Here is a 23,088-nt window from a genome sequence, read left to right as displayed (position 1 = left end):
ATAGCGGGCATCCTTGTCTAGTTCCTGTTCTCAAGAGGAATGGTTTCAGTCTCTCTCCATTGAGGGTAATATTGGCTGTTGGTTTTGCATAAATGCCTTTTATTATGTTGAGGAATGTCCAACATGTGTGACTTTTAAAGAAGTTGTCCTTGATGGTGTGTGGAAATTAGACTACTGTAGGGGGATAAATGAGCATAGTGCCTAAAGCATTTGACTGCTAATCAAGAGGTTGGTGGTTCAAACCCACCAACTGCTCCATGGAAGGAAGACTGGGTAATCTACTCCATAAAGATTTACTGTGATAGAAACCTAAAGGGGGTCGCTGTGAATCAGAATCAACTTGATGGCAGAGAGTTTTTTGTTTTGTTTTTTTCTTTTTTGTAGGGGGATAAGGGTGGAAATAGGAAGTCCACTCTTGTGAAAGCATTCAGCAGTCTAGGCCAGAGAGGATTGCTGTTGGCTGGGCCCAGGCAGTAGCAGTAGAGATGGTCAGATTCTGAATATATTTTAAACGTAGAGCCAACAGGATATGCTGATGGATTGAACAGCAATGAAAGGGGTATGAGAGAAGCAGGAGTCAGGGAACCCACCCATTGCTGCTTAACTTGAGCAGTTGGTAGAATGATTGCCACTGAGGCAGGGAGGGCTGGGCAAGGAGCAGGTGTAGGGAAGATGATCAAGAGTTTGGTTTTGAGCTTACTAGGTTTGGGAGGCCTTGGGTGGTACAAATTGTTAATGGGCTTGCAGCTAACCGAGGAATTGGAGGTTCAGGTCTACCCAGAGGCACCTTGGAAGAAAGGCCTGGCCATCTACTTACATAAATTAGCCGTTGAAAACCCTGTGGAGCACATAGTTTCCATGAGTTGGAGTTGACTTGACAGCAACTGGTGTATTACTAGGTTGGAGATGCTTATTAGATATCTGAGTGGAGAACTTTCTAACTGGTCTCTGATAGTGCTTTTCCACTTCCTTTTTCTTCTTTTTCAGAGGTGACATTATCTTTCATTCCATAGGTTTGTTTTATAATTAAAATCATGAATGATTAACCCTCCAGATTTTTACTGACTCTTATTTATTTTTTTCTTGCCTTAGAGGGTCTCTGCTGATAGGGGGGTAAGTCACAGCTTGCCAAAATGTTTCCTTGTCTTTTCATTTGTCAGATACTCAAGTTGGATATCTCATGATAGAGCAGAGCAGGTGCTAGATGGAAAGAGAGAGAGAGAGAGAGAGAGAGACAAAGGTTCTCAAGGAGGCAATAATCTCAGGCTATGCAGGCATTGGGCCACCTCACAGATAGAGCCCTCCGTATCGTTACAGATGTTCCTCCTTACCATGCCTGAGGGTATAGTCCAGTGAGGGAATGGAAAATACATTCACATGAAAAGTTGTAGAGCAACATCCCTGCTCAACTTTCTTATTTTTTCTTCAGATTTGATCTCAGAATTAGAGATGTTCACATTTGCACAGTTGAATGACCTTTTGTCATCTGCATTTTCATCTCAGCTAGATGAAACAGAATAAGGGTGAATTAGCAGATTATGTGGGTAGGCTGGTTGAAAATAAACCTCTGTGGTAGAAATGAGCTATTCTTTGAACTAAATAGGAAAGCATGGTGCCAAGGAACTAGTTCTAATTTACTTGGAGAACTGGAGAAAGAAGTTTTAATATGGGAGGAGCCTGGTAGTGGTGGTAATGTGCCAAGGAGAAGTCCTGTGGAAATCAGGGTTCAGATGTTAGATGCCCTGGAGGAACATATGTGCTGATGAGAAGCCAGATTTGCAGGGAGGAGGACTGGCTTCATTGCCTGGGAATGGCTGCGAGGCTTGGAGTCTGCACTCAGTGTGGCTGAGGGGAACCTGATGAATGGCACAGCAAGTCTAGGCCCAGGGAACTCTGGGAAGGAGGGTTGAAGAGAGGTGGTGAGGGCCAGTGGAAGATAAATGGAAGAAAATGGACTTTCAGAGGGTACTGAGGGTGAGGTGAATTGTTGAAGGTAAGGTCAAGGAGGGAGTGAAACAATGATCTGCGAACTCAAGGCAGAGGATTGAGGTGCAGAGAACAGGCTTTTGCTTGGAAGGACCAGGTAGAATGTCAGGAATCTGATCTGGGCTTATTTGAATGCAAGCAACTCAGACTTCCCAAATGCATAAAAGAATTAGTAAGCCTATCTGAGAATGGCAGGTTTCCTGTTGATAGAATCAAAAGCAGAAGAATTGAGGTAAACAGATTAGGAGAGGTACAGACCTTGAGCAGATGCCTAAAGAAGTAAGTGAGAAGCACTAGATTAGTCCTAAGGAAACCACATGCCAGAAAATGTGGTCTCAACTCTGGTATTTTAGTTGGGATTTTGCTCAGTCTTTGAGTCGGAAGTAGGCATCCTGCTTATTTTTCTTTCCCCGCCTCAGAGACTGTCGTCTGCATCTTGCTAACGGAGGTGGCAGAGCAGTTGCCTAGCTAAAGAGATTTGTATTAGTGAAAGATGGAAATATTCTCAGTTCTTTGCTTTATTGCTTAGCCCGTGGGCTCAAAATCCCTTAAGTAAAGGGCACACTTTCAGGTTTAAAAGCCGTATGTGAACTATGGTAACCATTTCTCACATTCTATTTGTGGTGTATGTACTATTTCACTATAAAACTATTTTCCATAGATGACAGTGTCCTAGCATAGCAGGTCAAGTCTGGGAGGGCTTTCTTCTCTCCTTGACTGTTAACAAGGAGAATCTCGAGCCTTCTAGAGCTGCCCTGGCTGTAGGCACTGCTTCTGTGGGAAGGAATCAATGAATTCTGCTGGGCTTCCTGACAGAAACCCTGTGGGCTTCTGTCTGAGCAGAATACTAGATAATCAGGGTGTAAGTACTTGTTTAACCCTTAGCTTTATTCCTGTGGATTGGATTAAATTGTCAGCCTCAGCACTGATACTAGTGTTTTGCAAGCCTGGCTCAATAATTCCTGATTGTCATGGCTACCTGAAGGATTTGGGTCGATTTTGATAACAAAGAAATGGATGTGGCTGTCAGATCAACTTTTCTGTATTACGTGCATTATTCTAACCCCTTTCCTAGGAGTTATTAATCAGGTAAGCATCTTGGCCCTCAAAGTTATAAAACAGTCACTTTTGAAAAATACCAAGCAAGTATCAATTCAAGTTCATAGCTATCTACTTTCTCTTATTGTAGGTATTTTGCAAATGAACCATTTGCTGACTTCCACCGAGTGGAAGGATTACAAGGTGTGTACATTGCTACTCTGATTAATGGCTCTTTGAATGAGGAGAATATGAGATCAGTCATCACCTTTGACAAAGGAGGAACCTGGGAATTTCTTCAGGCTCCAGCCTTCACAGGATATGGAGAGAAAATCAACTGTGAGGTACAGATGCTTTAATCTTGTTTGGGCTTTTAATACAAGGAAAGCAGATACCATCTGCAATAGTTCACTATATCTAGTATTTACTGGAAAATGCATTCCATTAATATCACATGGAATAAACTTTTGACTGTAGTTCTATTCATGTGGTTCCCAAAGTGTGGACCAAGGCAAGGGTGCTATAGCAAACTCACAAGGGCACCATGGGCTATTTTAAAATTTTGAGGGAAACACTGTGATAGTCATATGTGTTGGACACTATGTGAGTTACTGGCTTGAGATAGTTCGTGGTTTTAATCTTACATCACGCTATATTCCTTCTCATGACAACACATCTTTGTGAAACTGGGTTTTCAGCAGTTGATGTGGAAAAGCAAGTGAGGAAATCAAGGTGGAACAGGAAATGAGGGTAGCAGTATTTAATATGGTTCCAAGGTTTGAGAAATTGTGCAGCGCCCAACAAGCGTACCCAGCCCATTTGTAAGTGATTGTGGTTATTTAAGAATGAAATGAAAATTATAATTTCTCTTTCAATTTATGTATATTAGTTTTTCAAAATGTTGCTAAGTTATTAGGACATGTATTGTTTGGTCTTAACTATACAGAAAGCAAATGTTGGTATTTCTTTTGGCCTGAGGGTGCCATAAACAATTCCTGAAATGTCAGTTGTATTGTGACCCAAGAAAGTTAGCCATAAGTTATTTCTATGGAACTTCTTTTTAAAATTTCTCTTTGAATATAATTCAGAGTTCTAAAATTTTCCCCACCTGTGGTCCCATCTGAAAAGATAAAAATACTAACATGTATTTTGTTGCCCTGTTAATCATGTTCTTTGGGAGAAGAATCTGTGGATTGTGGTTCCTGTCTTTATATAACATTCCACATCTCTCCTTCTGTTTCATCTAAGCCATCTAGGGCTTGTAAAGTAGGTAGACAGAACAAGCCATTCACATTTTCAGAGAAACTGTCACATTTTATTTAGATAATTACCTGGTCTTTTGAGGTTTTAATTTTGTTTATTCATGATAAAATATGTTGACTCTCCTATATGCCATATCAATAGCTCTTGGGGAAATTCTTTTGGAAACCTTTGCTCTAGAATACAGTGTTCTTGATTTTTCTTTCCTATTTGGCAACAGGTTTTGATTTATCACATCAAACCTATTTTTGGAAAGAGATAGAACATAAATATAGTCATGCGCCACATAATGTCTGTTCGAGCAACATCTGACTGTATTCATCTATGGTCCCAACCCCCATAAAACCTGTTAAAAATTTGAGGTATATACAGTGGTTTTTAATAGCAAATGAACACTGCTTTGTGATGTGCATCAAGACTTCATTGTTCTTATTTTACTGTATTATCATGTAAAGATGTTTTAGTGTATTTGGAAATGTTTAGTGTTTTTTATGCTAGAACAGTACATTATGTACTATATATTAAGACAGACATTTGACTAAATGATGTTAGATGTGAACCATACCTAACTGTTCTGACTTATGTACAAATTTGACTTAAAGACAGACTTCATAATCTGAAGACTGCCTGTATATGATAGAGTGTTGACATAACGTCCAAATCACTTAACATCCTACTTCATGTAATGTAATATATCGTGGACATTAAGTGATGCATAACAGTAGATACAGACAAATACCTACATGCTTCTACTTTGTTCAGTAGAGTCTTCTGTGCCACGGGAGCTCTTATGATCCTGGTGTGGAGAGGGTAGGGTGCTATTGAGCATAATGTGAGGGTTAAATATAATTAATGATGTTGTTAAAATACAGATTTTTGTTACCTTGGCAGGTCAGTTTATTTATGAATTATAAGACAGTTAATCAGTTTCTCGTTTGTACTTTGGATTTTAGGTGATAAAAGGAGTGATTGAAAAAAGAAATTGCTATTGAGTCAGTTCTGACTTAAGATAACCAACCTGTGTATTTCATAGTAGAACTATGCATGCTTCGTTGCATTTTCATGGCTGTGGCCTTTTGGAAGTAGATTGCCAGGCCTTCCTTCCCAGGCACCTCTGGATGGACTCAAATGGCCAACCTTTTGGTTAGCAGTTGACTGCTTAACTGTTTGCACTACCCAGGGACTAGACATGTTTAAAAATGATTGTGTGAGGAGACAGAAAAGCTTAAATGCACATACTTCCTTGCAGGCAAAGAAACCTTAGCCTGAAAAGGAGAATTAATGAATAAATATTTCATTGAGACCCAACCCAATTTACTCCAATTTTCATTTGCCAACTGTGAAGCTAGAAGATGGGTATTTATTAGAGAGATACTTTTGTGACAGAAATAAGTGTATCTAGGAAGCCCTGTCATAGTTATCACCTGTATCATAATACACTCAGAGTTCCCCCATCTAGACTGCTGGACACAGCCAAATAACAATTGACAGTTACTTTCTGGTTAATGGAATTATACATGGCCACAAAGCAAAAGGCCATGTCCTCACTGTTTGCAGAACTACTGAAAATCTGAACATAAGTGAGGGTGCCCAATTTGAGTAACTTGAAACCTTGCATTGAACTCCCATACCTCTATACATATGCACACTACTTGCCTACTTATTTAGTTATTTAATTATTATATTGTGATAAATGTGTAGGTAACAAAACCTTTGCCCTTTTAATAACCTTTATATGTACAGTACAGTGACATTAATTATGTTTACCACGCAGACTACTTTTTAAAAAAGTTAATGTGACTCTTTCAAAATGGTGGTATTTTGGTATTTGCATGTCATAGGCTGTTATCTGGGAGTTTATCAAAGAGACACTATGCCTTTTGATTCTAGTTTTACCTTCTGACAGAATTGTTTAAAACATATTTGAACTCCATCTGCACTGACTTAGAAAATACATACCAAGAACTCTTTTCATTTCCCTTTAGTTCTGAGTCACTTGAGAGGATTTTTGGGTGATAAAGAGAGAGTGATATTTTCCTATTTTACATCAGTTGTCACTGATTTCTAATTGTTATTCTTTGAGAGTTGGAGAAGGATTTATAATTATTATTATTTTTCTCTTCACTGGAAGACAATTATGTGGGTTCACATTATCATGTCCATCTGACGGAGTGTGGAGACAGTCGGGCTTTGAGTCTGGTTCCCCCTGGACCAGGTTTCCTTCCTTTGTGTCTAGCAGCCATATCCTCACATAAGCCTCAGTGTATAGAGGGAAACCTCTGCTCTGAATCATGTGCTGACCGTGTCCGGGATGTTTGTTCTGTAGCTTTCCCAGGGCTGTTCCCTCCACCTGGCCCAGCGCCTTAGTCAGCTGCTCAACTTCCAACTCCGGAGAATGCCCATCCTGTCCAAGGAGTCAGCTCCCGGTCTCATCATTGCCACTGGTGAGTTTGCTTTACGTAATCTCACTTTAGGGTGAAATCGTCTGGTTGTGTGCAGCCAGCAGAGTCACTACTGACATCTCCTGAGTAACCTGTTTGTAGCTGTGAGACTTTATTAGTTGTTACATGTGGTGGTGGTTAGCTGCTATTGAGTTGGCTCCCGACTCACAGCAACCCTTTGCACATGGAACAACATGCTGCCCAGTCCTTTACCATCCCCATGGTTGGTTGCCCATCAAACTATTTTGATCCCTACGGTTATCATTTGGAAGTAGATTGCCAGGCTTTCCTTCGTAGCCGGTCTTAGTCTTGAAGTACAGTTCAGCATTGCAGTCACATGCAAGCCTCCACTGACAGACAGTGGGGGCTGAGTGTGAGCTGCACTGGCTGGGAATCAAACCTGAGCCTCCTGCATGGAAAAAAAACTAAAACAAAAACCAAACTCACTGCTGTGGAGTCAGATCTGACTCATAGCGACCCCTCCTTGGGTTCTCAAGGTGGTATCTCTACGGAAGTAGATTGCCCAACCTTCCTTCCAAGGAGTGGCTGGTGGGTTTGAACTGCCAGCCTTCTGGTTAGCAGTCAAGTGCCTTAGGCACTATGCCGCCATGGGAGGTGAGAATCCTACCACTGAACCACTGCTGCCTCCATAGTTGTTACATAGTACTCTGAATTTCTAGTTGGGCAAGAGGATTATCTGACACATTCTTGACATTAAAAACAATCATTCCTCTTGGATTTTAGGTTCTGTGGGAAAGAACTTGGCAAGCAAGACGAATGTGTACATCTCTAGTAGTGCTGGAGCCAGGTGGCGAGAGGTTAGTGCTCACCCCCTGCCTTGGTTCTTGTTTGTATGAGAGCATGGACGTGTCTCCTCATTTCCAGGACATACGTGGACCATAGTAAAGAGGCCAGTGGTGCAAAGTATGACTGTAAAGGAAAGAGAGGTACCTGGAGCCGCATATGAGAGTCAGCTGCACCAATTTGTATTCATACTTTGTAATGTGGACTCATGATGCTGGCAAAATGTCACTTTAAATCACAAACAGACTTTTTATCTTTTTAAATGTGATTTTTATTAAATAATCCAAAGTTACAAGCTTCATGAGAGCAAAGACAATGTCTGTTTTGCTCACGTGTTTTACCTTCAGTACTTAACCGTGCCTGTCATGGAGTGGTTGCTCGTTAACATTTGCTGAATATAGTAGCAAATGACAGTGTATTTGCAGTGCTGTCAGAGCCTGAAACTTTTTTTTTTTAAATATTAATGAAGTTGAAGTCCTGCCTTTCATCACTGTGCTGTGGTATATAGCTTTATTCATCTTACTCTGTGTTATAGAAGATGACTCTGTTTTTGCCCTTAAGGTTGTATAACTGTTTGGCTTCTTAGGCACTGATTATACCAATTCTGAAGCTAGAACTGGTTCTCTAGTTCTGAAACACTAATGTGGCCTCAGACATTAGAGAATTCCCAAACTTGTAGAAAACGTTTTTTACTGGTCTCCTGTGACTTATTAATATTCTAAAGGAAGTACAACTGGTCTCATTATGGAGGGCCCAGTGATTAAAGCATTCGGCTGTTAAGCAAAAGGTCAGCGATTTGAACCCACCAGCCACTCTGTGCGACAAAGATGAGGCAGTGTGTTTCCGTAAAGGAAACCGTAAAGGTTACAGCCTTAGAAACTCTATAGAGCAGTTCTTCTCTGTCCCATAGGGACTCTGAGTCAGGGTTGCCTGGATGGCAGTGGGTTTACCTTCAGTGGTATACTTCTGCATGTGCAGGGAGTACCTGGGGTCAAATTCAACAGATCACACAATAAGAATTTTTTGAGCACCCCTGGCAGGCTGAGAACTATATTAGGAGTGATATGGAGTTCTCAAGAGAACTAGGAGATGACACCCTCATCATCATGGGACAAGAGTATGGACACGTTCATGTTTAAATGTGTGGCATGTAAAGCAGTGATTATGCCTGGCATTCATTTACTCTTTGCAGTTTACAGAGACCTGTCACATACCTTATCTCCTCTGTGGTAGATCTTACCATCCATCCCTCCAGAGTTAGATACTGTGTGTGTGTGTGTGTGAGAGAGAGAGAGAGACAGAGAGACAGACACAGAGAGAGACAGAGACACAGAGAGAGACACAGCGAGACACACAGAGACTGAGACAGAGTGAGTCAGAGAGAAACGGAGAGAGAAACAGAGAGATTGAAAACGAGAGTGTGAGTGAGAGAAAGGGAGAGGGAGAGGGAGTGAGAGGGAGAGGAAGTGAGAGAGGGAGTGAGAGGGAGAAGAGAGTGAGAGAGAGAGGGAGTGAAAGGGAGAGGAAGTGAGAGAGGGAGTGAGAGGGAGAAGAGAGTGAGAGAGAGAGGGAGTGAAAGGGAGAGGAAGTGAGAGAGGGAATGAGAGGGAGCGGGAGTGAGAGGGAGAGGGAGTGAAAGAGGGAGTGAGAGAGGGAGTGAGAAGGAGAGGGAGTGAGAGAGGGAGAGGGAGTGAGAGAGGGAGAGAGAGAGGGAGTGAAAGGGAGAAGGGAGTAAGGGAGAGGGAGTGAGAGAGGGGCAGTGAGTGAGAGGGGGAGGGGAAGATAGAGAGAGTATGAGAGAGTGAGAGGAAGTGAGAAGGAGAGAGGGAGAGTGTGAGAGAGTGAGTGAGAGAATGAGTGAGAGTGTGTGTGAGTGAGAGTAAGTAAGTGAGTGAGAGAGTGAGAGAGAGGGTGAGAGTGAGAGTTGAGAGAGAGAGGGTGAGAGTGAGAGAGAGAGAGAGAGAGTGAGAGAGAGAGAGAGAGAGAGAGAGAGAATTAAGGGCTATGCATTATGGTAGAGAACACAAGTATGCATTCAGATGAAGGAGGTTGCTGAAGGCCAGAGTAGTCAAAAAGTGTGAACAGTTTGAATTTTCCTATCCTTATCCTGCTTCTCTGGGAGACTAAGCAGCTGCTTTCTCTTCCTTGGAGTCGGATGTTCCTTTTGAAATTGGGTGTTCGCTCCTCTGCAGATAGGCTTGTGGTTTGTACCTTCTGATGTTGGTGTAATCTGGGATTTGGACATCTGCAAGCGATTTCCTTCTGGATCGAAATAGCGTCTTGTTCTTCCTCCAGTGAAGGGGGATCATAGGGGGATACCGGGCAGCTGTCAGTGCCTCCCTCCATGCACACTCACTGCCTGCCAAGAAACAGCCACTGCACAAGGGACCTTATTTTTGGAAGCACTTTGTCAGTGTGGAGAAGTTCCATGTTATTTTGAGTTTGTTGAGAGTTTTTAATCACAATTAGGTGTTGATTTTTGCCAAATGGTATTTCTACATCTATGAAAATGATGTAGACTTTCTTTTTATTCTGTTAATATGGTGTGGTGGTGTGGTGGTTAGATTTCTGTGTCAACTTGGCTAGGTCTTGTTGAGTGGCTGGGCAGCTGAATGTAGAATTCCCCATGATGAGACTGGTAATCAACTCCATGGTGGAATCTACTGTGAGCAGCTAAGTAGCTGCCTTTGGGATGTGGTTTGCTTCCCTTATATAAATAGCGGTTTTGGGAATGGTCTCTAGTATATGGCATGCTTGGACCCTGCATGTAGCCACATCATTATTCAGCAGCCTACCACGCTCTGCTGACCTTAGGACTTACAATGGACTTGAATTAATGGCTTGTCGTGTGGTTTGGTAACATTGGGACTGTGCCATTTTTTTGGTTGAACTTGGGCTTGTTAGCCTCAGCAGCTAGTAGCTGCCTGAGTGAAGAGATGCCTCTAGCTTCAGTGGGCTGGGAGCAAGAGGCAGAGCTGAAGCCCAAGGTCGAGGGGCTTTCACACAGCCCCTAGAGCCTGGCACTTTGAACTTGGACTTAAAGCCTCCAGATTGTGAGAGAATAAACTCCTGTGTGCCAAGGCCACCCCATTTGTGGTATATTCTTGTCAGAGTGGCTCTAGGTAACTAGAACACATGGTATGTTATATTAACTGTTTTTTTTTATTGTGATATATGTGTGTATGTAAAAACATTTACCCTTTCAGTAATCTTCACATGCTTAGTTTAGTGACATTAATTATAGTCATCATGTTATCCAACAATCACCCTTATCCATTCCCAGAATTTCTACTGACCTTCAACAGAAGCTCAGTGTCCCCTAAGCATTGAGTCCTCTTTCCTCCTCTCTCCCTCTCTCCTCGTAGTAACCAATGAGCTTTGGTGTCTATACCCTTGCCTATTTTAGATATTTCATATAAGAGAGACCATATAGCATTTATTCTTTAATAACTGACTTATTTCACTTAGCATAATGTTTTCAGGGTTCCTCCATATTACAGCACACATCACGACTTCATTTCTCTTTATGGCTGTATAATATTCCATTGTATATATATACCACATTTTTATTTATCCAGTTACCTATTGACAGAATTTAGTTCTTTCCACATTTTGAGTATTGTGAATAGTGCTACAATGAACATTAATGTACAAATATCTTTGTTCCTGCTTTCAATTATTTTGGGTATGTATTTAGGAGTGGTGATTGCTAATTGCTGAATCATGATATTTCTATATTTAACTTTTTGAGGAACTTCCAAACTGTTTTCCACAGCCATTCATTGTTTTTTGAATATTAAACCAAACTTGCATTACAGGATAAACTACTTGGTCATGATATATTATATTTTTATTTATAGTAGAGTTTGATTTGCTAATACTTTAAGGATTTTTGCATTATTCATCAGAGACAGGTTTTTTTTTTTTTTTTTTATAATTTCCTTGTCAAGTTTTGGTATTAAGGGTAGGCTGGTATCATAAAACAAGCTGAGCAGGGATCCTTCCTCGTTTATTTCCTAACCAAATTTGTGCAATAGTTGGTATTATATTTTCACCAGTGAAAAACTTTGGACTTACTGTTTTCTTCTTGGAATTTTTTTGGTAACAGATTCAATTTCTCTGGCTGCTATAAAACTAGTCAGATTTTCCACTTCTTGTGTAAATGAGTCGGATATTTAAAAAGAAATTGTACTTTCATTTAGGTTGTTAAATATGTTGGTGAAAACTTATTTGTGGTATTTTCATATTATCTTTTTAAACTCTGTAGCATCTGTAGATGTTACATTTTTATTCCTGATATTGTTGATATGTGTTGTTTTTCTTTTTTTCTTGATTAGTTAGTAGCTTGTCAATATTGTTGATCTTTCTAAGGAACCTGCTTTTTGCTTTGCTAATCTTCTCTACTATTTTCTATTTCATTGATTTTTAGTCCTCGTTATGTTTTTTCCCTTTCAGATTATTTTGGATTTACTTTACCCTTCTTTCTGTAGCTTAAGATAGAATCTTATGTCATTGATTTTAGCTATTTTTCTAATATAAGCATTTCTGATTTACACTTTTAAAGCCACAGATTTAGGTATGTTATATTTTTGTTATTCAGATAAGAATAATTTTTAATGTTACTTTTTTGAAAATTAAGGTATAATTTGCAAAACTAAAAAGTTACCATTTTAAACTGTACACTTCATTGGATTCTAGTATATTCACAAGACTGTGCTAGTCATCGCCTCTATCTAATTCCAAGACAGTTTCATCACTCCACAATATCCCTTTTGATTTTTGAGTGTCACCGATAAGTCATTTAGAAAAATGTTATTGAATTATCAAGTATTTGGAGCTTTCATAAATATCTTCTTCTTACTGATTTCTAATTTAATTCCCTTGTAGGCAGAGAATATCTGTTGAATCATTTCAATCTCTGTATGTATTTTGAGGGTGGTCTGGTGGCACAGTGCCTAAGGCATTTGATTCCTAACCAGAAGGTTGGTGGTTCAAACCCACCAGCCACTCCATGGAAGGAAGACTGGGGCTGTATACTTCCGTAAAGATTTATTGCCTCAGAAACCCAAAGGGAGTTGCTATGAGTCAGCATCAACTTGATGCTAGTGAGTTTGGTTTGAGTTTTATGTATGTTGAAACTTGTTTTGTGATCTAGCATATGGTCTATCTTGGTGACTGTGTCATGTACCCTAGAAAGAAATGTGTGTTCTGTAGTTGATAAATGTAGTGTTCTCTAGAGGTTATTTATATGAAGGTGGTTGATAGTGTTGTTTAGATCTTGTATATTCTTCTTTTTTTTTTTGTCTAGTTTTCTAATATGCTAAGAGAGGAGTAGAAAGATATCCTACTCTAATTGTAGAATTGTCTATTTCTCCTTCAAATTCTGTACATTTTTGCTTTATGCATTTTTAGTCTCTTACTAAGCTCATGCACATTTATAATTATTTCTTTCTGATGAATTTTGTCTTTTATTATTATGACATTTTAATCTTTATCCAATGTAATAATCTTTGTCTTGAAATCTATTTTATCTGATTTTAAAATAGTTATTCCAGCTTTCTTAGGCTTGCTTTTTGCATATTATATCTTTTGCCATTCATTTAACTTTCTACCTAGCTGTATATTTTTAAAGTTTTTTAGTTCTTGAGAAAATAAAGTTAAACATACAGCAATTCAGTTTCCACATGTACCATTTGGTGACATTGATTATATTCCTTGAGCTGTGCAAAATTCTCACCCTCCTTTTCTGAGTTGTACCTCCCCAATTAACATAAATTTACTGCCCTCAAAGGTTTCTATCTAATCCTTTGAGTTGGTATTGTCAGTGTTATCCTGTATAGATAGTTCTCAAAGGAGCATGATGCTCAAGGCAGATATTTTTTTTTTACCAATTAAGCTAAACTATTGTTTAGTTTTAAGAAGATTTCAGGAAATATTTTTAGTTTAGGTTTAAAGATATCTCCAGGCAGTCTTTTGGTGTTCATCCAACCTTCATGGCTCCAGGAAGTCTGGAGTCCATGAGAATTTGAAATTCTGTTCTACACTTTGCCTCTTTTGATCAGGATTCTTCTATGAAATCTTTGATCAAAATGTTCTGTAATGGTAGTCAGGCACCATCCAGTTCTGGTCTCATGACAAAGGAAGCAGTTGTTCATGGAGACAATTAGCCACACATTCCCTATTTTCCTTATGTTCCCAACTCTGTTTATTCTTTTCTTCCAGATGAATAGAGACCAATGGTTGTGCCTTGGATGGCCACTTGCAAGGTTTTAAGACCCCATGCTCTACGCAATGGACTAGGAGATAGAAGCACCAAACACATTATTAGGCCAATTAATTGGAATATCCCATGCAACTATGACCCTAAACTTGTAAACCAAGAGACCAAAATTCCATGAGGTTTTTGGTTGAATGTAAGCTGTCCCAGAAACACTCTTTTATTTTTTATTTTTTTGGTCATTGTTGTAAATATATCTATCACACAACTTTTGGCAGTTCAGCTTTTTTTAAGTTATTGAAAAGTATACAACTTATTGAAAACAAGTACAATACTCAGCTGTGCAACCTTACTCTTAGTGAATGTGATATTCCCATCACTATTAATTGCCCTCCCCATTCCCTCTCACCCCAGTAACATTAATAAACTTTGTTCTCTGTCCTCTTGTCTTTTTATATAAGTGAAATCATATAGTATTTATACTTTTGTTGATTAACTTCTTTCATTCAGCATGTCTTCACCTCCACATTATAGCATGAATAAAGACTTCATTTCTCCTACCAGATGAATAATACTCCATTGTGTGTATGTGCCACATTTTGTTTATCCATTATATCTATTGATGAACTTTTAGGCTGTTGGGGATTCTTACATTCTGTATTCATAAGAGATAATTGGCCCCTAGTTTTCTTTCCTTTTGGGGTCTTTGGTTTTGATATCAGGGATATGTTTGCCATCATAGAATGAATTAGAGACTATTCCTTCTTTTTGTATTTTGATTGAGTTTAAATAGTACTGGCATCAGTTCCTCTCTAAATGTTTGGAAGAACTCCCCAGCAGAGCCACTTGCTCCAGAACTTTTTTTTGGGATAGGTTTTTTTAATCACTCTTCAGTTATGGGTCTGTTGAGATTGTCTGTCCTCTTGAATCATTTTGGGTCAGTTGTGTGCTTCTAATAATTTGTCCAGTTCATCTGCATTATCCATTTTATTGATATACAGTTGGTTGTAATATTTTGTCATAATCCTCTTTTATTTTTATTGGGTCAGTTCTAATGCCCCCTCTTTCATTTCTTATTTTGAATATTTGCATATTTTCTCTTTGTTAGTCTAGCTAAAGGTTTGTCAATGTTACTGATCTTTTCAAAGAACCAGTTTCTGAATATATTGATTCTCCCTGATGTTTTTCTGTTTTTGATTTTATTTACTTCTGCTCTGGTGTTTGTTGTTTCCTTTCTTTTGGTAGGTTTGGGGTGAGTTTGATCTTCTCTTTATAGTTCCTGGAGTTGTGACTTAGGTGTTAATTTGAGATCATTTTTCTTTTTTCATGTATGGATGTATAGCTAGCTGTAAGTTTCCCTCATAGTACTGCCTTCCCTGCACTCCATATGTTTTGGTATGTTGTGATTTTATTTTTATTTGACTCTAAAAATTGATGATTTCTCTTTTGATTTTTCCCTGAATCATTGATGGTTTAATAGTGTGTTGTTTAATTTCCATGTTTGTGTATTTTCTAGTTCATTTTTTTCTATTATTTATTTCTGCATCAGCTCTGTGTTATAAGAGAACATATTTTGTATGATTTCAATCTTTTAAAATTTACCAGGATTTACTTTGTGATGTAACATGATCGATCCTGGAGAATGATCCATGTACACTAGAGTAGAATATACATTGTGCTTTTTTTGGGTGGCATGTTCTATATGTGTGTATGTGTCTGCTAAGTCTAGTTGGTTTATAATATCATTCAGGTCCTCTGTTTCCTTGTTGATCTTCTTTCTAAATGTTCTGTGAAATATTGAAAATGGCATATTGCAGTTTTCAACAGTTATTGGAGTAATATTTATTTCGTCCTTCAATTCTGTCAGTGTTTGCTTTATATATTTAGGTTTCTTGATATTGGATGCATATATATTTATGATTGTTAAATCTTGGTTAATTTGACCCTTTTATGACTATATAATGTCCATCTTTAGTGCTTATAAAAGATCTTGTCTCAAAGTCTACTTTGTCTGAAATTAAGATTGCCACCTCAACTCTCTTTTGGTTCATATTTGCATGAAATATTTTTTCCATTCTTTTACTTTCAACCTATTTGTGTCCTTCACTTTAAGATGTGTCTCTTTTAAATAGCATATAGTAGATCTTTTTATTTTTTTAAAATCCATTCTGCCACTCCTTTTGATTGGAACATTTAGTTCATTTACATATATTGTAATTACTGATAAGAAGTGATTTACTTCTGCCATTTTGTTATTTGTGTGTGTGTCTTAATCCTTCTTTGTCTTTTACTACTACTTACTTTTGTATTTTGTTGGTTTATTGTAGTGAGCCTTTTTGGTTTTCATCTCCTTTCCTTTTGTGTATGTTTTTAATAGTTTTTTCTTAGTGGTTACCATGAATATTGCATTTTAACAGCTCATATTTATAACATTGTCAGGTAAGTAAGTACCAACTTAATTTCAGTAACATATAAATAATTCTACATCTATGCTATTTCTTTACCCTATCCATTTGTCATTGTTATCACTAATTATACTCTTACATTTCTTCTGCCTTGTAAAATCATTTTATTCTTACTTTCTGTGTATTTATTATTTAAAAACATGAAGGACAAAGCATTTAGAATTACCAGGATTGAGTACCTTATTATTAGAGTTAATACTTGTCCATGAATTTCCCTTAATTAGAAAATTTTCTTTTATGTATAGTTTTGAACTACTTTCTAGTGTCTTTTTCCATCTACAGAATTCTGATTAATATTTTTTGTATGGCCATTCTGGTGTATGTGAACTCTGTCACATTCTGTTTGTCAGGAAATACTTTAATTTCATCCTCATTCTTGAAGGATTCTTTTGCTGAGAATAGTATTCTTGGTTGACAGTTTTCTTCTTTTAGCACTTTAAATATATCATTCCAATGCCTCTGGTCACCAATGTTTCTAAGGAGAAATCAGTGTTTTATCTTTTGGGGATTGTTTGTATGTGACTGTTTGCTTCTCTCTCACTGCTTTCAGGACTCTCTCTTTATCTTTACTTTTTGAGAGCCTAACTATGATGTGTTTTGGTGTAGATCTCTTTGGGTTTATCCTATTTAGGGCTCTTTGCCACCACTCATCTGTCATTTGTCATTCTGTGGTGGCTTGAGTCTTACTGTGATGCTGAAGCTATGCCACTGGTGTTTCAAATACTAACACAGTCACCTGTGTTAAACAGGTTTTATAGCAGCGCTTCCAGACTAAGACAGACTAGGAAGAAGGTATGGTCAGGTCCACTTCTGAAAAACAGATTGGATATGTAAAACCTTATATGAATAGCAGAGAAACATTAGCTGATATAGTGCTAGAAGATGAGGCCCTCAGGTTGGAAGGCACTCAGAATATGACTGGGAAAGAGCTGTCTCCTCAAAGCAGAGGCAACCTTAATGACATGGGGTGGAGTAAAGCTTTTAAGACCTTCATTTGCTGATGTGACACAACTCAAAATAAGAAGAAACAGCTTCAAAGTCCATTAATAAAAAGCATGGAATAAATGGAGTATGAACTAGGAAAATTGGAAGTTGTGAAAAATGAAATGGAATGCATATAGAATTTGATATCCTAGATATTAATGAACTGGAATGGACTGGTATTGGTCATTTTGAATTGGATAGTCATATGGTCTACAATAACAGGAATGACAAATTGAAGAGGAATGGCATTGCATTCATTGTCAAAAAGAACATTTCAGGATCTCTCCTGAAGTATAATGCTGTTAGTGATAAGATAATATCCATATGCCTACAAAAAAGACAAGTTAATACTACTATTACTCAAATTTTGCACCAATCACTAAAGGCAAAGATAAAGAAAATGAAGATTTTTATCAACTTCTGCAGTCTGAAATTGACCAAATATGTAATCAGGATGTATTTATAATTACTGGTGATTGTAATGCAAAAGTTGGAAACAAAGAAGAGTCATCATTGGAAAATAAGGGCATGGTGATAGAAATGATGCTGGAGATCACATAATAGAATTTTGTACGACCAATGACTTACTCATTACAGATATCTTTTGTAAACAACATAAATGGTGACTGTATACATGGACCTCACCAGATGGAGTACACAGGAATCAAATCAACTACCTATATAAAAGGAGATAATGGAGACGCTCAATATCATTAGTCCAACTGTGGAACAGACATTTTATTGCTTGTATGTAAGTTCAATGTGAACCTGAAGAAAATTAAAACAAGTCCACAAGAGCGAAAATATGATCTTGATTATTGTTTTGGTTCTCTAGTGCTCTAATAGAAAATACCACAAGTGGATGGCTTAAACAAACAGGAATTTATTTTCTTACAGTTGAGGAGGCTAGAAGTGCGAATTCAAAGTGCCAGCTCAAGGGGCTGGGTAAAAGTCCCTTGACCTTGGGCTTCAGCTCTGCCTCTTGCTCCCTGCCCATTGAAGCTAGAGGCGTCTCTTTAACTCAGGCAGCTACTGGGTGCTGAGGCTGACAAACCCAAGGTTGACATGTAAAATGGCACAGTCCCCAAAATTTCAAGCAACATGGCACATGGCAGGCCACTAGTTCAAATCCAGAAATGGTCTCAAGATTGGTGGACAACATGGCAGGCCACTGAGATGAAGACTTGGCCAAATGCAGGATCCAAATATGCCAAAAAGCTTGAGACTTTTCTCCAAGTCTTTTATTATATACTGGAAGCAGACTGTGTTCCTAAGGCAGCTACTCAGCTGCTCACCGTCGATTCCATCGTGGAGTTGATTACCAGTCTCATCATGGGGAATAACTATGTCCCGCTGCCCAGCCACTCAAAACCAGGCCAAGCCAAGTTGACACATAACCTTAGCTACCAGAGTTCTATTTGACTTGAATTTAGAGACCATCTGAAGAGTAGATTTGATGCATTGAACCCAGTGACCAAAGATTAGATGATTTGTGGGATGACATCAAGGGCATCATACATGAGGAAAGCAAAAGGTCATTAAAAAAGACAGGAAAAGGAACAAAGACCAAAATGGATGTCAAGAGAGACTCTCAAACTTGCTCTTTAATGGAGAGTAGATAAAGCAAATGGAAGAAATGATGAAGTAAAAGAGCTGAACAGAAGATTTCAAAGGGCAGATAGATAGGACAAAATAAAGTCTTATAATGAAGTATACAAAGATAATGAAAAGGGAAGAACACACTTGGCATTTCTCAAGCTGAAAGTACTGAAGAAAAAAATGAAGCCTCAAATTACAATATTGAAGGATTCTCTGGGCAAAATATGGAATGATGCAGGAAGCATCAAAAGAAGAGGGAGGGAATACACAGAGCCACTATAACCAAAAAGAAGTGGCCAATATTCAACCATTTCAGGAGATAGCACATGATCAAGAACCAAGCGGTACTAAAAGAAGAAATACAAGTTGTGCTAAAGGAATTGGCAAAAACAAGTTCCTGAAATTGATGGAATATCTGTTTAAATGTTTCAGCAAATGGATGCTGTGCTGGAGGTGCTCACTTGTTTATGCTCTAAGATATTTGGAAGACAGCTACCTGGCCAACTCACTGGAAGAGATCCATATTTGTGCCCATCCCAAAGAAAAGGGATCCAACAGAATGTGGAACTTATTGAACATTATCATTAATAATCATACAGAAGTAAAATTTTACTGAAGATAATTCAACAACAGTTGTAGCAGTATATCCATAAGCAGCTTCCAGAAATTGAAGCTGGATTTAGAAGAGGACATGACTGAGGAATATCACTGCTGATGTCAGGTGGATCTTGGTTGAAAGCAAAGAATACCAGAAAGATGTTTCCTGTGTTTTATTGACTATGCAAAGACATTTGACTATATAAATCATAACAAATTGTGGATAACATTGCAAAGAATGGGAATTCCAGAACACTTAATTATGCTTATGAAGAACTTGTACATAGACCAAGAGGTAGTTGTTCAAACAGAACAAGGAAATACTGTGTGGTGTAAAATCAAGAAGGGTGTGCATCTGTGTTGTATCCTTTCACCATCCTTATTCAATCCTTATTCAATCTGTATGCTGAGAAAATAATCCTAGAAGCTGGACTACATGAAGAAGAAAGCAACATCAGAATTGGAAGAAGACTTATTAACAACCTGCAATATGCAGGTGACACAGCCTTGTTTGCTGAAAGTGAAGAAGACTTGAAGCTCTTAATGAGGAAGATCAAAGACTACAGTTTTCAGTATGGATTACACCTGAACATAAAGAAAACCAAAATCCTGAGAATTGGACCAATAAGCAACATCATAATAAATGGAGAGAAGATCGAAGTTGTTAAGAATTTAATTTTACTTGGATCCACAATCGATGCCTATAAAAGCAGCAGTCAGGAAATCAGATGATGTATTGCATTGGCCAAATCTGCTGCAAAAGACTTCTTTAAAGTGTTGAAGAGGAGAGATGTCACTTTGAGGACTAAGGTGCACCTGACCCATGGTATTTTCAGTTGTCCCATATGCATGTGAGAGCTGGACAATGAATAAGGAAGACCACAGAAGAATTGATACATTTGAATTGTGTTGCTGATGAAGAATATTGAATATATCATGTACTACTAGAAGAACGAGCAAATCCGCCTTGGAGAAAGTGCAGCTAGAATGCTCCTTAGAAGCAAGAATAGCCAGACTTAGTCTCTCATACTTTGGTCATGTAGTCAGAAGGGACCAGTCCCTAAAAAATTACATCATGCTTGGTAAAATAGTGTGTCAGCAAAAAAAGAGGAAGAATCTCAATAAGATGGATTGACATAGTGGTTACGACAGTGGTATTAAATATGGTAGTGATTGTGTGTGGACGGCATAGGACTAGGCAGTGTTTTGTTCTATTGTACATAGGGTTGCTGTGAGTCAAAACCCTCTCAGTAGCACCTAACAACAACAAGGTTCTTTGAGCATCTTTGATTTGTAGATTCATATCCTTCATTAGATTGGGGAAATTTTCTGTCATCATTTCTTCAAATATTCTTTCTGCCCCTTTTTCTTATTTCCTTCTGGAATTCCCATGATGCATATATTAGGTTTCTTGTTTTTCTGTAATTCCACGAAACTGTGCTCAGCCTTCTTGAGCATCTATAATTTTAGCTGTCTTATCCTCTGATCTGCTGATCCTTTCTTCTGCCTGATTAACTCTGTTGGTAACTCAACTCACTCACTGCCGTTGTCTCAAATCTGACTCATAGTGACCCCTCTTTGGGTTTTTGAGGTGGTATCTCTACAGAAGTAGGTTGCCCAGTCTTCCTTCAAGGAGTGGCTGGTGGGTTTGAACTGCTAGCCTTCTGGTTAGCAGTCAAATTCCTTAGGCACTACACCACCAGAGCTCTCCTTTGGTAGGTCCTTCTATTGTGTTTCTCATTTTGTTGTCTCTTTCAGTGCCATATCTCTTCTTTTAGATCTTCATTTGGTTCCTGCATTGTTTGCCTTATTTCTTTCAGCTCTTTGTCTGTTTTCTCTTAGTTCTTTAATAATGTTTAGTGTTATATTATATTATTCTATTTTCCATTATTTGATCATTTCTAGATGCTGTTTCACTCCCTTTCACTCTCATACTTATTTGGATGGACCATTCTTTCTCTGTTCTCTTTGTGTATTGTGATTTTTTTTGTTGAGGCATTAGAATTTTTAAGAGTGTTAACTTTCTTAATTTCCCGCAGTATTTGATGTTTTTGCTCACACTACTTTGTGCAAAAAAACTCCAGGTTCTCAGAGTTTTGATCTTTGTTTACCATTTCCTCTCCCTCTCTGTGACAGCTTTTTCTCCCTTTCTGATTTAATTAGGATTTGAAAGTTCTGGATCTTAGTTTTCAACTTTCAGTCTCTTCCAAACACACCAGAGAACATGCTGTTGTCAGTCTCTCCACTATCAAGCAACAACACTCAGGCGAGAGATATTACACTAATCATTTTGTCCATCAGGCAGCACAGTCTTCTGTCTCTGGGTATTACTTCCTTTCCTTTCTGTTTCTACAATCAGCCAGAAAAGCCACACCCACGAAAGCCCCCTTTAGAACTGGGAATTGCCCTCCAGTTTTCCCCAAATCTTCTTCCCTCTGCTTATAGCCGAGCTGTCATTGAGGAAATACACAAGGAAAGCACAGGCAGATCCTCCTTCTTTTAAGGAGGAGGAGGGCCTGACATTCCCCATATGGACCTCTGAGAGATCTGTCTTGTTGGTTTCAGAGCCCCAGTGGCCCTGTCACGGCCCTGTGGAGTAGCAGTCTACACTTAAGTGACTCACATTCTACCTTCATTGTAGGGAACTTTCTGTAGGAGTTCATATCAGTGTAGCAGTTGACAGTTACCCAGTGGGGAAGGGATAGTCATACTCTCAACAGACCTCCAGGGAGATCTGCTGGTTGTTATCTAAGCCTTTTCCTGACTGTGAGTGCAGCCTCCACTAAAAAATGCCTGCCTGCTAGCACACAGCAGCCTCCGCAGTTCTTAGTTCCAAGTGGAATGGGGAGTAGACAGACCCAAACTGATTCCCAGGGAGGTCTGTCCTGTTAGTTTCAGAGGCCTGAGATAAGGGTTCACAGGTTAATTAGCAGTTATCAGCTAGGGGAGAAGATGTCATGTTCTCCTCAGATCCCAATAGAAGTCTGCCTTGCTGCTGTCAGAGTCCCCGGTAGATGGTTGGCTGCGAGTGGATCCTCCACCCAATACTCCTGCTTCCTACCACACAGTAGCCTCAGTCAGCAGTTCTCAGTGCCAACCAGAAGTAGGGGCACATTAACCCTAATTGACCCCCAAGGAGGTAGGCTTGTTCTCAGGTGCCAGAGCTACGGATGCTCAGGGAGGCAGATAGAGTGCTAACTATGGGAGCAGACTCTACTTCAGGGCACTTCCATAGCAATTCACAACACCCTTGCAGGTGACAATATATGGGAGGAGAGGTTGTTACACTCCAAATGGACCTCTAGGAAAGTCTGCCTTGTCCCTATCAGAGTGCACCTTGTAGTATAGTAGCTGTGGTAGTTGCTTTCACTAAAGATTCCTGTTTCCTAGCACATAGCAGCCTCAGTCAGCATTCTTTAGCACTGACCAAAGGAGTTGCTGACCGAACTGACCTGATTTGCTGGGGGGGTAGGTGGGGGGTGTCCTATTGGTTTCAAAGGGCTGAGGTATAGGCATGCACGGAGGCAGGTAGAGTGTTGATTATGAGAGTGGGTTCCACTGCATGGGTCTTCTGTAGCAATTCATAGTAGGATTTTGAGTGACAGTAGCTGGATGAAGGAGATGCTACCACACTCCAGACAGACCAGACCCCTGGGAGGTCTGTCTTACTAATTTTAGAGCAGAAGCTTGAGTTCTG

At 39.0% G+C, this 23,088-nt stretch overlaps 1 protein-coding gene across 1 annotated transcript in view; it reads left to right on the top strand.

The window, feature by feature from the left end:
• SORL1 (sortilin related receptor 1) overlaps positions 1-23,088 on the top strand; it is a gene marked incomplete at its 5' end in the record, with an annotated part of 272,129 nt that overhangs the window by 94,377 nt on the left and 154,664 nt on the right. The window contains 3 exons of the mRNA XM_007949949.2: positions 3,176-3,368; positions 6,611-6,728; positions 7,470-7,543. Of these exons, the coding sequence (XP_007948140.2) occupies positions 3,176-3,368; positions 6,611-6,728; positions 7,470-7,543 (385 nt within the window). The remainder of the gene's footprint in view (positions 1-3,175; positions 3,369-6,610; positions 6,729-7,469; positions 7,544-23,088) is intronic.

The sequence above is a fragment of the Orycteropus afer genome, unplaced genomic scaffold (assembly GCF_000298275.1).
Source record: "Orycteropus afer afer isolate SDZICR_OR568_19922 unplaced genomic scaffold, OryAfe1.0 scaffold00258, whole genome shotgun sequence".
Lineage (NCBI taxonomy): Eukaryota > Metazoa > Chordata > Mammalia > Tubulidentata > Orycteropodidae > Orycteropus > Orycteropus afer.
The sequence above is the reverse complement of the archived record's forward strand: the minus strand, read 5'-3'. Positions and strand labels throughout refer to the sequence as shown.